The 16,952-nt window shown below is 36.2% G+C and overlaps 1 protein-coding gene across 1 annotated transcript in view; it reads left to right on the top strand.

Annotated features, from left to right (window-relative positions):
• mtus1b (microtubule associated tumor suppressor 1b) overlaps positions 1-16,952 on the top strand; it is a 45,351-nt gene that overhangs the window by 11,094 nt on the left and 17,305 nt on the right. The window contains exons 3-6 of the mRNA XM_079853959.1: positions 23-170; positions 4,543-4,734; positions 7,019-7,159; positions 8,475-8,579. Coding sequence (XP_079710085.1) covers positions 23-170; positions 4,543-4,734; positions 7,019-7,159; positions 8,475-8,579 — 586 coding nt within the window. The remainder of the gene's footprint in view (positions 1-22; positions 171-4,542; positions 4,735-7,018; positions 7,160-8,474; positions 8,580-16,952) is intronic.

Below are 16,952 nucleotides of genomic sequence, written 5' to 3'. Positions count from 1 at the left end.
TAACCAACGACTCTTTCTCCAGACTGTGTCTTCCAAGCTGGGACCATCTCTAGGGACTAACAGTGCTTCCACCTCTGGACCCCCAGAACCCAGACTGAAGCCCTCTAACAGAGAAGCCCGACCCACAGGTAGTCTGGGTCCACCGGGAGGACGAGCGGTTCAGCCGGCTGGTGAGTTTTGCTTGTTTAACACAGAACATAATCTCACAGGCATTGTTTAAGGAAGTAGACAGAGTAAACGCTACAGTGGAAGAGCCTCTAGGTTTGTTTTGTTCTGTGTAATGCTTCCTGTAAGCTTATACTGATATTATAAGTGTTTTACCTGCATCACTGTCACAGTTCAGGTAACTCTGCTAGAGTGAGGAGTCTAAAATTCTTCCTTTCTAAAATTCAGCCTTTCTGCTGCACATTTGCAATTTATTTTGACATTGCAGGGTTGTGATTTTTTTTTTTTTAGTGTGCATACATATTGTTTTTATTTAAAGCATATTACTTAATCTTAAAGCTAATTAAGCTAAACTATAATGATTGTTATATTTATGAGAAATTGAGAAACATTTTTTAAGAAATTTGTATTTTTATTTAGCAAGGATGCAATAATGATTAAAAGCTCACCAATTCATAATCAATAACCTTGCTAAATAAAAATATTAATTTATATCTTACTGATCCCCAAAAAGTACCATTAAAAACATAAATAATAACAATCATTAGTATAGCTTAATTAGCTTTAAGATGAAGTAATTTGTATACTTTTGAATAATCTTGTATTATTTTTTATAATTTATTTAGTCAAATAATCGACCTCTCCATCCCTTCTTCAATTACTAACAATAATAAAAAAAATAATAATAATACAAGAAAATAATAAAATAAATAAATTATTACCTAAACCCAAAGGTCTTTTTGCATTATGTTGTGTAAAAAAACATTATTTATGATTCGGTTTTAAGGATGTCCTCGGACGCCCTCAAATGGAAGGTTTTGTCAGATTTAACTTCAAACTTCTAGGGACAAACAGAACTTTTATAGTGGTACTCATTGTTTCAAAGTATCATAAATAACTGTTTTGCTTTAAATCGACAGATATCAACAGGTTTGTGCGAGAATTTGGGTTGGCGCCTTCGTTTAAAACCCATTAGGCCTATAAAATGTCCTACTAGTGAATCTAACATGTGTCTGGGTTATCGAGCGAGTGGGAAGCCGCAGCTGGTGTTAATAAGTTCCAAACTCTGCGTAGTGTTATGTAACTCTCCTCTCTTTCTGTGGCCACATGTTCAGCATTTAAAGCCATAACACACACTTGAGTTTAACACTGCACTTAACTTCAGTTTCCTATCTCATATTGTCCATTCATTTCTCTCGCTCTTTGTCATCCTCTCTCTTTCCCTCCACCCATCCCATCGTGTGTATGTCTGTCCATTTATGTGTGTAGCCTGAGGCAGTTTTCCTGTGTTGGTCAGAGAAAGACATTGTGCTCAGTGTGTGTATGTGTGTGCGTGTCTACGCTTTTGAAACGTTTGGGACTGTCCCGTAACTTAACCTTCCTCTGTGACATATCCTTTCTTATCCCTTCTTTTGCGTGTTTCCTCTCTCTTTCATTACATGTGGATGCAGGGATATGTTTGGGTGCATGTGGTTTCAGGGGCCATATTCTATATGTTTGTGTGTGTCATGTTTCAATGTCAATGAAAAGTAAAATTGAATCAAGGAGAGAAGGTCACATTCCAACTAGACAATCGTCGTCTTGTTTCTCCACAGAGACCACAGGCCCACACTGTGACTTTTGCTCCACAATTTAATAGTTGACAATCAGGGGAAAGTTTTGTGTTGAAGGATATCTGTTACGGTGGGGTCAGTCTCAGGAAACAATGCCATATTTTATGTTCATAATGCGTTTGAAAATAAATAATTCATTTAATGGAAATAAGGGACTTGCATCATAAAGGTGTAAAGTTTCTCTTACAATCTTTGTTTATATATTGGCCTCATCAAGCTGGATAGTAATGGGGATAAAATCAGTGATTTATGTCAAATATTTGTTATAAATAATTTGTATAATTGTTCTTTGTATAAAGCACAAGATTGATTGTAAATTAGTGGTTCAATAAGTGGACTGTGTTTCAATGATATTTACTAAAGGACATTATTAGCAAAATCTGCACCTTTAATATATGAACATATTTAAGTCATTATATTTATAAATATGTTCATATATAGATTTCACTCAAAAATGTTTCTCTTATTTGGATATCATAAAAGTATAATGGGCCTACACTACCATTAATTTTTTAATTCTTTAATTTTTTTTTTTTTTTAATTCAGCATTAACTTGATCAGAAATGAAAGTGAAGACATTTTCAATGTTACAGAAGATTTCCATTTCACATAAATACTGTTCTTTTGAACTTTAGATTTATCAAAGAATCCTGAAAAGAAAGTGTATTACAGTTTCCAACCGTTTTCAACATTTGATAATAATACGAAATGTTTCTTGAGCACCAAAATTAGCATATTAGACTGATTTCTGAAGGATCATGTGACACGGAAGACTGGAGTAATGATAATAATAAGTTAGATTTTAAAATATATTCGAAAAGAAAGTTTTAATGATATTTCACAATATTACAGTTTATTATATATCATAATAATATATAAATATCTTCAAATTTACAATTTAAATTTACATTTACAATATCATTACAAATTTATGACACTATTTCCTGTGAAATACCCTGTACACATCCTATCCGCTTGGCCACAAAAATGTAGCTGTGCCACTTGTCGGAGACCTCTTTGTATGTGTTTGTTTGCTTTGCTTATCTTGTTTTAGTAGCTGATAGCCACGAGTGATCAGATAAGTACTTTCAAATTAAAAACCCGAAGTCAGACTTTGCCTGAAAGTGAACAAGCAAAATGCAGTAGCATGTGTTTTCCAACAGGTGGCATTTATCTCATTTATTGGTCTCACTGCTTTTGAATTCGGTGCCGTTTAAAAACTCAGAAGAGGAAAGAGCAGGGAGTTCAGAGAGTGGTTTCTGGATCAGACTCTGGAGAAAGTGAAGAATCTCTCTGTACTTAACCAACAGATTCAAACCTGCATGTAAAAACACCAGCTGGCATAAAGTGATATTTGTGTTGGTTGGTCTCCATAGCAGTGCCCCCAGAAGACCTTGCATTATGTACAGTACAGGATGTGCTTGTGTGAGGTGTCGTCTCTCTCCCTCTTTAATTCACAATAACACACACAGCTTCTACCCATTGAAGTCAAACAAGTGTTCTCACACATAGGAACTGTTCGGTAGTGTAGAAAAAGAAACAGGATACAGGAAACACCAAGATTTCCCAGCACACTATTGCACATTTCACAAAGAAAAATACACAAACGCAACTTCCCAATGGTGGTACTATAAAAACTGATCAAATTGAATTTAATGGAAAATTAATTACTTTTTCACTGTGGTGTGGAATCATATGCACATTTGAGCATATTTGAACAGCTTCATCTTTAACCTTCATCTAAAAAATATGTTAACATTCATAACACCAATGACATGGAATATGTTTTATACATATTATTTTATAATATTATTTACGCTACCGTTCAAAGGTTAGGTGTCAGTATGATTTATTTTAAAGAAATTAATACTTTCATTCAGCAAGGATGCATTAAAATCTTCAAAAGTGACAGTAAAGACATGTATAATGACAGAAAAGATTTATATTTCAAATAAATTATGATCTTTTGACCGTTCTATACATCAGAGAATCCAAAAATAAATAAATAATAATAATAATTTTTTTTCACAATAGCAGTTTCTAATCAAATTATTGAATGATTTCTGAAGGATCATGTGACATGTGAGTGATGGTGCTGAAAATTCAGCTTTACCATCACAGGAATAAATTAAAATTTTAAATATATTAAAATAAAATGTATAGAATTTATAGAAGTTATTTTAAATTGTAATGATATTTCACAATATTTCTTATTATTCACAGTATTTTTACTGTAAATGCAGCCTTGTTGAGCATAAGAGACTTACAAAATCCTGAACCCAAATGTTTGAATGGCTCTGTATATTTCTAAGTACTTATTTTGTTTTGCTTTTATTTCTACAGCTGTTAGACATTGCACTAAACTAGGAAAACAAAATGAGTTTTTAGGCACCTGGCAATGTAAGTTTTTTCAAAAAATGTGTACAACAAAGTTAAACCATCATATTTTATAAAAGCATGCTAGATGACAGCACACCGCCTTGTATGGTGAACTTCTTGTGAGGAAAGGTGATGAGTGCAGAAAAATAAAACTGTTGACACACGAAGGTCAGTGAGGGTCATCTATGCTCATGTCAGTTTGTATGCATGGCTGAATGCACATTGATATTCTATATATAACTGCAGTCTTTATTAAATAATTGAACACTCTGTGAGTGCAGCTGGCTGAATAGAACCGCTTCGAAAACATATAGTCTAGCTGGAATATGCTTCGGTATCAGTGATGATGGCGAGTAGAATTTAATTATAACTCTTTTGTGCTTAGGTATTCCAAGGATGCGCACCACAGACAAATCCGCAGTACCCTGCAGCCCAACTTCTGTTTCCAGCTCTTTTTGTAAGGGTCCTCAGAGAGCTGCCTCTTCCAAACTGCCTGTTAAAGGCCTACCCACAAGCCCCAGCTCCTCATCACTGGGAAGTACAATCAGCGAAAGCAACAGTATTGCTGTAAACAAAGGTGCGTGTCTGTGAAGAGTCTTAAAGGGATAGTTCACCCAAAAATGTATTTACTCACCCTCAAGCCATCCTAGGTGTATATGACTGTCTTCTTTCAGACGAACACAATCGGAGATATATTTAAAAATATTCTGCCTCTTTCAAGCTTTATAACGGTAGTGAATGGGGGGCGAGATTTTGAAGCCCAAAAAAAGTGCATCCATCCATCATAAAAGTACGGCTTTGGGGGGTTAAAGGGTAACTCTCGCCAAAATTGAACCTAGGCTCTTTTTGTTAATCTACCCGAGTCAAACTTTCGTGTAAAAGCATAATTAGAATGGAAACGCCACTTTTAAGATTGACTTTATTTTCGTTTTAGGTCAAAATGCCTTTTGAATGGGAGTGCATGGGGCTAAAACGAAAATACTGTCAAACTTAAAGTGGCGTTTCCATTCTAATTATGCTTTTACACGAAGGTTTGACTCGGGTAGATTAACAAAAAGAGCCTAGGTTCAATTTTGCCGAGAGTTACCCTTTAATAAAGGCCTTCTGAAGCGAAGCGATACGCTTGTGTAAGAAAAATATCCTTATTTAAAGCTTTATTAACTATAGTAACTAGCTTCCGGCAGACAACCGTACGCATACTGCGCACATCGACTTGCGCAACAAGAGTAACCCCTGACGCAATGTATGTAGGAGTATTGTAAGCTTAGACACCTCTCGAGGTTTAAACCAATAGGGCTGTGCAACAAACTCAAGCATCTCTTCTCTTATATCGAAATCCTCCGACATTTCTTTTGAAAGTTCTCATTTTAGACTTCTAATTTGAGACCGGTGTTTTGTTTTGCTCTATCCTTTGCACTTCCACATTCGTCATGCGTTGGGTCAGAGGTCATTTTTTCCGCCGCAAATCGATGTGTACGGCTGTCTGCCGGAAGCTAGTTATTATAGTTGATAAAGTTTTAAATATGGATATTTTTCTTACAAAAACACATATTTTCGCTTCAGAAGGCCTTTATTAACTGTTTTAGGTTTTGGATGCATTGTTTTGGGTTTCAAAATCTCGCCCCTCATTCACTACCATTATAAAGCTTAGAAGAGCCAGGATATTTTTTATATATATATCCTGATTGTGTTCGTCTGAAAGAAGAAAGTCATATAAATCTAGGATGGCTTGAGGGCGAGTAAATAATGGGATGATTTTCATTTTTGGGTGAACTATCCCTTTAAGTCACCATCTGCATCTTGACATACTTGAAAACCTCTTAGCACTAAAATACATGCTTTCCTCTTTCTCACGCTGCATATAATCATTTTCTTAATCATTATTTTGCATTGTTTTCCAGTAAAAAAGAAACAAGATAAATTTACCAGATAAATGAAACATGTATATGGAAATCAGTCATTATCATATTCGTTTATCAAAGTACCATGGTTTTAACATTTGAGATGCATTGTTTCTCACACTTTCTCTCTGAGCTTCAATGAAATCTTCAGGGCTCAGACTGCCCTCATTCCTTTCCTCAGGTCAAAGGTCACATCTGCTCATAGTTTAACAGTGACTGTGAGCAACTCATATACAATACAATCTCTGCCATTCCAAAGCTGTGCGCTGTAGACATTAATCACAACATCCTCCACACAACACCCTATCAGAATTATGATTAGTTTATTCCCACACTTTCCTGCTGTCCCATACTCTGAACTTAAATTCAAGAAAAAACAAGATCGCCACTGGGTTGCCATGGTAAATTAGAGCAATGAGCACTAGTTTCAGTAGGAGTGCATGTGAATGTGTTTGGCTAATGAATAAAGAAGATTTTCAAAGTAAATTCCAGACAAAATTGCCCATTAATATTGACACAAAAGCCTTTTATTTGAACGATTAACTGAGAAAGTAATCTTGTTGTTGTGCTGGGACCAATTGCTTATTTCTAACTGATCTAGTCTTTTACTAATTGCATTTTTTGAACATATTAAATCATTTGAAGAATTCAAGGAATTGGATCTTTATCTGAGTTTCTTAATGGGTGGCATGTTTTTTTATTTATAAGATTTGTTTACCAGAGAAGAAACTGATTAAGACTTTAAGACCTGTTGTGAGATATATAGACATTTAAACATCAACTTTATCAACAAATATCATAAAATGAAATAATAAAAAAATGAACTAAGTGCATGAAACAAGACAGTAAATTTATATTCAAGATACAAAAAAAAAGATAAAATATAGTTTGAAAATAGGGTTTACTGCATTGTACACAATATTATTTTAAAATGTGATGTGGTGATTTGTCTTTGATCAGTTCCTGTTGAAGGGATGAAGAGTGAGGAGAAGTCTGTCAAGCAACCACCTACATCCCAGATTCAAGGAAAGTCTCTAGTTATCAAACCTGTATCAGGTCACCGCAGCAGAGCGAGCTCCACACCATCTAAACCTGTGACAGGTGAGGGAAACGTGAAGTTTTAATCTTCTAATCTCACTAACTCTGTCTAAAAGTCACACTTATTTTCATGTTTATCAGAGTCCACATTCATCTCTCTCTCAACATTCATTATTTACACATCAAAACAGGCTCAAAGGGAAACTCACTCTCTTTGGCGTCTATAATCATTAATCAGTGGGAAAGCTCTGATTGTCTTAAGCTAATGACACTAATTAGAACTCCTTTGATGTTATTTTAGTTCAAAATCACAATCTGATTACAACCATATACCCCTCTTAATAGGTTTTTAAAAAGATTCTAATACCCTAATTCATTATTGTAATTCATTTTCTATTGTTATGACAGAAATAGATTAGATTAGATCTTTTAATATGTAAGGTAAAAAATGTTATGCAAATCATACACAAATATCCTCTTCTTTAGTATTTTTCGATTGTTTAAAAAATATCCTTAAAACATTCACAAAATAAGATAAATTGACCCTAGAAGCACAATTAGAAGCATTCAATATTAATATATATATATATATATATATGAAATCACCAAAAATCTTAATATCCATTATCATTGAAAAGTTTATGGTCGGTAAGATTAGTTTTTTTTAAGAAGGTTTTAGTCAACAAGGACACATCAAATTGATAAACATTTGACAGTAAATACATTTATAATGTTACAAAAGATTTTTATTTCCAATAAATGCTGTTCTCTTGAACTTTCTCCTTGAAATTTTTTTTTCACAATCACAGTTTCCAAAAAATATTATAACTTTATATAACTTTTTCTTGAGCACCAAATCAGCATATTAGAATGATTTCTGAAGAATCATGTGCCTCTGAAGACTGGAGTAAAGAAAATTCAGCTTTGCCATCACAGGAATAAATTACATTTTAAATATATATTCAAATAGAAAACATTTAGGAAACAGAATTATTTTAAATTGCAATAATATTTCACAATGTTAATGTTTTCCCTGTATTTCTGATTACATAAATGCAGCCTTGGTGAGCATAAGAGACTTACCATTACAATATTTTACCAACCCCAAACTTTTGACGGCAAAAAACAAGATGCACATATTGTTTATAGTTAATATTGATTGCCTTGCTAATTGCTTTGAGTGTAAAGATGGCGGTGAAGGTTTAGGGGCATTCTTTCTGCCCCGCCCTATCCCGCCCTGTCCCGCCCTGTCCCACCCACTGCCATTAAAACACACATGCACATACAGCCTCTACAGGACATCTGACTCAGTCACTAAAACCTTCCACTGCACAATCTGTTAACATGAAGTTTGATTTCTTCTGCACTATTTTAATAGGGCTGAAAGCCCCAGCCGTGACCAGCCATGGGACAGCTAAGACTAACCAGAATGCTTTGCAGCGCAGTGGATCTGCACGACTTATTCGCTCATCATCAGTAATAGGTAAGGAGATAATTTGATTGTGTGTGTCTGTATCAATTTACATTCTACCATTGCTGTGTTGTCTATATAATAATGTGATCAGTCTGCACTGATGTGTTTATTTAGTCATTTCACTTATCTACTTGCCATTAGTTCAGTATGATCAAAAACCTGCAGTCATGAGTAAACTTCTTGTATTCCAGAGGTGTTGAAAATACCATATCATAATTGTAGGTTTTTTTTTTTTTTTTCACTTAAAGTTGGCATGAAATGGAAGTTGTGATAGTCTTTGCTTCCCTAGTGTGACGTATATCTGAGTGGGACTTGATTCTGTTGCTGTGATATCATGTGAGTGACAGGTTGTCCCGCCCTCATGCCAGTAAACACATTATCAGAGAAGAGATATATATAAAATCAGAATTTTTACATGTGTAGTTTTATATTTCTCCATCATTTTTAATTCAATTATGCTGTTGCAATGCTTCATGGGATTGTAGTTCTTTCCCCCACTGAAGTTGTTAAAGGCCCACTGAAGTGCCTTGGAACGCGCAGCTTTGTATGATGCGTTGACATAATTTCCACTGAAACAGGAAGCTAAGGCAGGGCATATTGAATGGCTCCTCCCCCTTTTCATATAGCCAATAGCGTTTAGTTTACCTCACAGACTGCGAATAGTACTTGACAGCTCCATGATGGAAGCGAATCCAAGCGCTGATGATACGTTGGATTCAATAGTAGAGGTGTGAATAAATTCCAGCCAATTAATTCTTAACCAACATACAGTTGGAAAACGTAATACAACTTGAGCGTTTGAGCAACCGAACAGACATCTGCAACCCATATTGTATTTATAGCATGGGGGGCGGGACACTTTAGATTCTAGAGAGCATTTGATTGGACAGAAGATGTGATGAGAAGCTGAAGTCCGCGGTGATGTCATAAAAATCTGTGATCCATTTTAGCAGAAGTGAGAGACTGTAAGTTTTGAATGCTTATATCTCCCAAATGTAAATGTTGTCATTGTTTTGGAACACGCCAGCTTGTTCATAACCTTTAGGCTAACATATTCATACTAAAAGCTAAAAAACTTACATTTTTATTTCAGGGGGCCTTTAAGTACACAGTCTAATACCTTGTATTTTGTTTTTGCTTCCAATCAAAGTTTGTAATGTTATGATTCGCTTCATAGCTGGTTGCCTTGGTTCATGGCTTATAATGCTTTAATGAAGACTTTTTTGAAATCCCTATGGGAGAAATGAATGAAAAAAACCAACAGCGCTGAAAAAGTGGGCGGGCACTGTTGGACTCTATAAAATTACTTATCGCCATTTCATGAGTTGTCAACTTTGTAGTGTGTATTTTGAAGTATTGTGTAAGTACATTCTGTAAGTAAGTTTAATTGTGGGTTTAATTCACACATTTATTTTTCCCTTGTTTTGTAACCTTGTGTGACTTACTGTGCTGTGTAGAACATAAATGCCATAGACACCCTCAGGGCAAAATTCCAGTCACATTCACAACAAGTTTACCCAACCAATGCATATTTCTTGGCATTTCTTGCATTTCCGTCTTGCTTTATTTACAAACATCTTGACTTTAACAGAATTCTACCCGCACGCACCACCTCCACCCCTTGAATGTTCCTAATTTATGTTGCTCTGGCCGTGCAGCTGTTGGCCTTTAGTGATGAATAAGGAAGCACAATAGTGTCAGAACACAGCCAATCATGTGCTGCTTGACGTCTCTCTATTCAACAGTGTCACTCATCAGTATTCTGAGGCGCTTGTTTCTCTCTCGCTCTCTTTCTCTCCATTTCTTTTTCTTTATCCAACAAAGGCATCCATTCAGGAAGCCTGCAGCTTGGAAGATACATAAACGGTAAATAGATGTCTGAGAGAAGGCGCCCGAAAAAAGAGAGGAAAGAGGGAGAGAAGAGGAGTTATAAGAAAGATAATGACATGAGGCAAGATTAGGGTCTAATAAGGACTTTATGCCTATGAAATATGAATAAAATGAAATCTATGAAAAAAGAGAATGTAGGCGTTTAGTGTTCAAGTTAATTCAATAAAATGAATTAGTTAAAGGAATAGTTCACCAAAAACAAAAATATATATTTAGAAAAATGTCTTAAAAGTGTTTTTTCTTTTTCTTTTTCTTTTGCGTTATTTTTTCTTTTTGTCCATACAATGAAAGTTAATGGGGACCAACATTGGACTCCATTGACTTTCATTGTTTGGTCATTCTGTTAAAGTTAAGTTTTAAGGTTTTTTTGCGTAGATAGTGAGTTTTTTTCTTCTTCTTCTTTTTTTCAGAGAATATATCTTGAATTAAATAATGAAGTATATCTTGAATTCTTACCTCATTGGTGTTTTTTTCTTTGTTTTAAGCAAAATAAATAAATAAATAAATAAACTCACCAAATTGTGTTACATTTAGAAAATGAAATTTAGAAGAAAACAAAAACTAGAAAATAATACATATCAAGATATATTTAGAATATTCTCTAAAATCGAGTCTTATTTTTCTCCTCAAATACAGGATGTATAGATGTTCTATATACAAAAATACCAAGTCAGATTTTTTTTTGCTGTGTAATTGTAAATCACAATCTATAATCTTCAAATGCATCATCTTCCATCCTCATACCCATACTGTAGCCAAGAGAGAGGGAGTGAGAGAACGACATTACTCATAAACCGCCTACTCCCCGCTCTGTGCTCACTCCCTCCCCTTCCCTCTTACATTGCCTCTATCCCTCCATCCCCCCTTCTGAGTACACGAGTGTGTGTGTGTTGAACTACAGAGAGCTTGGCTTTGTGTGTGTGTGCGTGTGCAACACACATAAAGGATTAGCGTGTGCACGTTTGCGCGAAAGTGAGAGAGGGGAGCAGAATATATGAGACACTGGCTGGTTCAGCATCCAAGAGGACACCGCTGAAAGAGCAGCTCATCATTCCCAATCCAATCTTCATCATCACCTTGGTGTTTTTGTAGGAGTATCAATCTTGATTTTTTTTTGGGGAGACTTTGAGATTTTTAAAAATAGCTAAATTGCTTCTCCCCTATGTTTTTCTTCCTTTTTCACTTAAATTGTTGATTTGACTTCCCCCCTCATCTTAAGAAGACTTTTGCACTGGAATGTGACAAATAGATTTTTCTTTCTATAGTGAACATTCCGTTTTTCTTTTTTTCTTCTTCTTTTTTCTTCTTTTTATTCAGCTGAGAAATTTCTTGATTTTTTTCTTTTATATTTTGTGGAGGATTTACTCTCCTCCAGTTGGACATCGAAGGTCATGTTATGGTCTCCGAGACTTTCCCTATCAAACTTCCACGTGAAGCTCACGGCTAAGGGACTATTCCGCAATCTCCAGCTACTGCCGGGATGCAAAAAAAACACGGTGGTCTTCCATGCAGGTTGGAGAACGTCTCTTCTCCCTTCCTCCATCTCTCAATCTCTCCCATCATCTCTCTATCACCATACGCCCCTTCCCCCCTCCCATATTTCTCCTTTTAACACCCGTCTCTCCATAGTTACCGTTGATCCATCTGTGATTTGAGGTGCGTCCTTGAGCAGCCTTAACCATTGTTTCTTTTTACAGAAGATGCTTACAAAGAATCATGTGTTTGTGTGTGTGTGTGATGTAGTGAAACGCTCGGTCGCGTGATCTTTAGTGGAGTGATGCCTGTACCAGAGTGCACCATGTGCAGTGCCACAAATAGAAACTGCTTGCTGTGTTTTTTATGGGTTTATCTGTGCTATGCCTGCATTCTGATATTCATACATAAACGGCATTCATTTAAGTGTTTATATAAGCAAGGGGAACAGTATTGATTTTTTGTGCTGGGATTATATAAAGCACAGATGAATGTGATAGTGTGGTATATCAGGACAGTTAGGACTCAGCTGATAGGGTAAAATAACTGAATTTCACCTCGCCCTAACCTAAATTCTCCACTGCCCTCCTTCTCTCTGTGTCTTGAAATTTAGGTTAGGGTTCATGTAAGGATGCTCTTTCCCTGTCTGTCTATCTCTCTCTTTCTCTCTCTCTCTCTCTCTGGCCCTGTTTACACTTGGTATAAAGATGCGTTTTGGTCGATCAGATCACAAGTGGACGGTGCTAAATACAGGTGACGTTTTGAGCTTGTCCACTTTTGATCACTACTGGAATTAGTCGAAAACACATTCGACCGGCTTGACTTCGTAGTGTAGGCGCTCATGTGGTCGAATGCATTCGAACAGCCACAAAACACCGCCTACTCTCTGCCTACTGACCTAATGCTTAAACATTATGGGAAGTGCGCTAGTCAGACGGGATTTAAAGTTTGGTTTGAAGACGGAAAATGTACTAAGCACAATGTTCTCTCACCATTCCTGATTTATATCATGCACTCACTGCGTTCAGTGGTCTTGCGGCTGTCAGAACAGAAACAAAAGCTGCTGCTCTCTGTGTGTTTCTCCGTCGTCTCCGGTCGTGTTCATATGTAAATTGCTTATGTCGTACTTAGATCTGAAAAAAGCACATACATTTACCCGCCATTAGACACTACTCGAAAAAATCGGGTTGGTGAAAGTGGTTGAAAGTGGACAGAAGAGACAAATTAAAACAGGTGTAAACGGGAATCTGTCTCGCTTGTCTACTTGTGATCCGCATCTTAATCCCAAGTGTAAACAGCCCCCCTCCCCATGTCTCTCTCTGTGAATCTGTTGGAGAATTTCAGTCATAGAGGTTAATATTGCATGTAGGAATTTCTCAAAATGTAGTCCACAGTTGTCTTGCTGAGGTCTGTCTTGTCTCACCACTTAAGAGTAATAAATAATTTGTTTATTAATCAAGTCTTGATTATCTCTCTGAAAGGGTTTTAGCAACTGTTGCTTTATCAGCTCAAGTCTATTAATACATACCCTCCACTGCTCTTCCAATTCTGAAAAAGTGTGATCAAATTTTACACCAAAATCTAATGAAGGAACTATGCATACATACATATGCCACATACATATTCCTATATATATGCAAACTATAATTTATTATTACATTTAAAAAATGGGTTAAAATGTGACCTGTTTACAATATTTATCTCTCTTCCACACAAGTGTAGGTAGGTATAGCAGTCTACAGTCTTCACCGTAATGGAAGACACAGTGGAAAATTCCAGAACATTTTTGAACACATACACTCAGAGTGCAGCATCTCCTCATGGTTGTCTCCATAGAAACTAGCATGCTAGACCTGATATATGTGACCTGAACTGCAGCTCTGAGTGAGTGAGTGAGTGAGAGAGAACAGTTTGTGCATGTCGAACGCTCCAGTACACAGTGCACGTGATATCAGTTCAAATTAATCTTTATCTGAGAACACAGCCTCTCTAATCAGACCAAATGCTTTACAAACCCTGATTTTAGGGATGTAATGTTGTGTGAGTGTATGTGTGCGTGTTTGTGTGTGCCAAATGCATGGGAACACAGTGTACTCAAATTGGGCCACCAAACTCACACAGCCTCTTTTTTTAATCTATTTATTCATCTGGATTTGATGGCAAGCTTTGGACTTGTAGCTTCCATCCCTCATCATGCGATTTAATCTAAACTACCGCTGGCCTCATTCTTATAATTCCAATCCAGATTATTTCCCCAGACCCACCTTCTGATTCTGTACAGTACATATCTCACTAGCATTCTTGTGTGTGTGTGTGTGTGTGTGTGTGTGTGTGTGTGTGTGTGTGTGTGTGTGTGTGTGTGTGTGTGTGTGTGTGTGTGTGTGTGTGTGTGTGTGTGTGTGTGTATGTGTGTGTGTGTGTGTGTGTGTGTGTGTGAAGGGACTACATCTGTGAAGTAAATGCTTGTATTTTTTTAATTATTTTTTTTAATATATGGTGCCTAGAAGTAGAAATATGTCATTGCTGATCTTTTTAAGAGTAGAAGTGTGAAATGCAAAAGAATTATATTGAAAGCAATTCACATTTTTGTCTGGTGGATGATTAAATAAGTGAAAAAATATCCTTATCCCTATATTTACAGGTAGTTAAAGGAATAGTTCACTTAAAAATGAAAATTCTGTCATCATTTACTCACCCTCAAGTTGTTTCAAACCTGTATGAATTTATTTCTTCTGCTGAACACAAAAGAAGATATTTTGACGTCAATGGGGTCCAACTGTCTGGTTACTGACATTCTTCAAAATATCTTCTTTTGTGTTCAGCAGAAGAAATAAATTCATACAGGTTTGAAACAACTTGAGGGTGAGTAAATGATGACAGAATTTGAATTGTTAAGTGAACTATTCCTTTAAGCAGAGACCCAAACCTTATATTGATTGGAATATAGAGACTTTAAGGTGGGTGCTTCAGACTTGTGATAATAAGCAACTACCTAGCAAACACGCAGAAAACCTTAGCAACTGCATAGTAGTGCACTAAAACCACTCACAACACTTTAGCAACACTCTGGCAATCCATGGCACACTGTTATCACGTCGATGAGTTTTGGCGGGAAAACAGGAAATCCCAAGCCCTTAATATCCAAAGAGATCCATAGAAAATCCAAATGAATGCAAGTTTGTGTGTGTGTGTGATCATACTTATCCTCTTCAGATATTCCCTTTGACTTTCCAGTGAGCCATACCCCTTGCTTACCCCGATTCTAATCTTAAATAAGAATAAATAATCAAACTAATTTTGATTGAGTTGTGATTATGGTGGTATGTCGTTCTACCACAGGCCCTGGATGTCGCTCTCTCTGTCCAGCAGACTGGCCACTTTCTGTCTGTCTTCCCAGCCATGCTCAGATAGGTAATCTAACCAAACTGTCACAACAGATCTGATTTAGTCGACTTACAGTCCTTTAGACTGGAAAATTGGTGGTAAAAAGCTACTTTGTTGTTCAGTGCTAGCATAGTATATGGTAAAATGTTGCTATGAGTTTACATCCATTAGTACAATCATTATTGAATATGACTGGATTAACCAACAAAATTAATTTAGTGTTTATTTTAGCATGTACCATTTTAATACAATGTTTTTTGGTCATGGTATTCTATGATATACCCTGGAAGGCCGTGTAAATACCATGGCATTTGGTAATCATATATCAAAGTACCATGGTATTTCTACCTGATACAATGTTATAGTGTATCCCACAGTAATTGTTTTTTACATCATTTTTAGGAGAGAGATTTTAGGCTGAATAACATGGAAAAAATGATTAGACCTGAATTAACTTGATTTAATAAAATAATGATTTGCTTACTTTTTTTTAATACACTGCTGTTCAAAGTTTGGGGTCAGTTTTCTGAAAGAAAGAAATAATTTTATTCAGCAAGGATGCATTAATTTGATCCAAAGTGGCAGTAAAAACTTTTACTTTATTACAAAATCTGTTCTTTTCAATGCTGTTCTTTAGAACTTTCTGTTCATCAAAGAATCTTGAAAAATGTATTACAATTTCCACAAAAATATTAAGCAGCACAATTGTTTCCAACATTGACAACAATACGAAATGCTTCTTGAGCAGCAAGTCAGCATATTAGAATGATTTCTGAAGGGTCATGTGACACTGAAGACTGGAGAAATGGCTGCTGAAAATTCAGCTTTGCCTCTACAGGGATAAATACAATTTTAAAACATAATAAAAAAAGAGTTGCTTAAATATTCTTAATTAAATAAATGCAGCCTTGGTGAGCATAAGTAAGAGACTTATTTCAAAAACATAAAAAAAAACCCTCATCGTCCTCACATTTTTGAACGGCAGTGTTTTTAGCTGTATCATTAGAGAGTTTTCTCTTCCTAGATATGACTGTCACATTTTTATTGAGAAGATGTACTGTAATGTGTTTGAATGTGTCTTCTCTTGAATGTGTGGCTCTGATTCTGTATAAGTGAGATAATTCTTTCCATTAAGCAAAATGCTGAAACGTTTATTCAGGCTTTCCTTCAGAACGGGTGCATAATTTCCTCATCTGCCTTCCAGTAATTATGTGGAAGAGTGGAAGCCTTTTTTTCTCAGTGGAAGGCTTGCGGTTTGCTGGTTGTGTGTGTGTGTGTGTGTGTGTGTGTGTGTGTGTGTGTGTGTGTGTGTGTGTGTGTGTGTGTGTGTGTGTGTGTGTGTGTGTGTGTGTGTGTGTGTGTGTGATGAATAATCTTGCAGTGTAATGAAAAGAGGGTTGCTAGAAACAGCAGCATCAAAGGAGCACCACTCTGTCTGTTAGCATAACCATGAACATATCCGGCCTGGGTGTGGACACGCTTGACGGAGCTTGTGTTTGGACGCCTGTGGTAGAGCCCTACTCAGTGTGTACGTGTGTGGTAGCTAGTTACGGTCTGTCTCCAGTGGAGTGTTTGGGGGACAGCAATCACAGCGTGTCTCCTATCACAGTAGACCATCATAAACGCTTATTATGA

Source organism: Squalius cephalus (genome assembly GCF_949319135.1).
Source record: "Squalius cephalus genome assembly, chromosome: 2".
Taxonomy (NCBI): Eukaryota; Metazoa; Chordata; class Actinopteri; order Cypriniformes; family Leuciscidae; genus Squalius; species Squalius cephalus.
The sequence above is the reverse complement of the archived record's forward strand: the minus strand, read 5'-3'. Positions and strand labels throughout refer to the sequence as shown.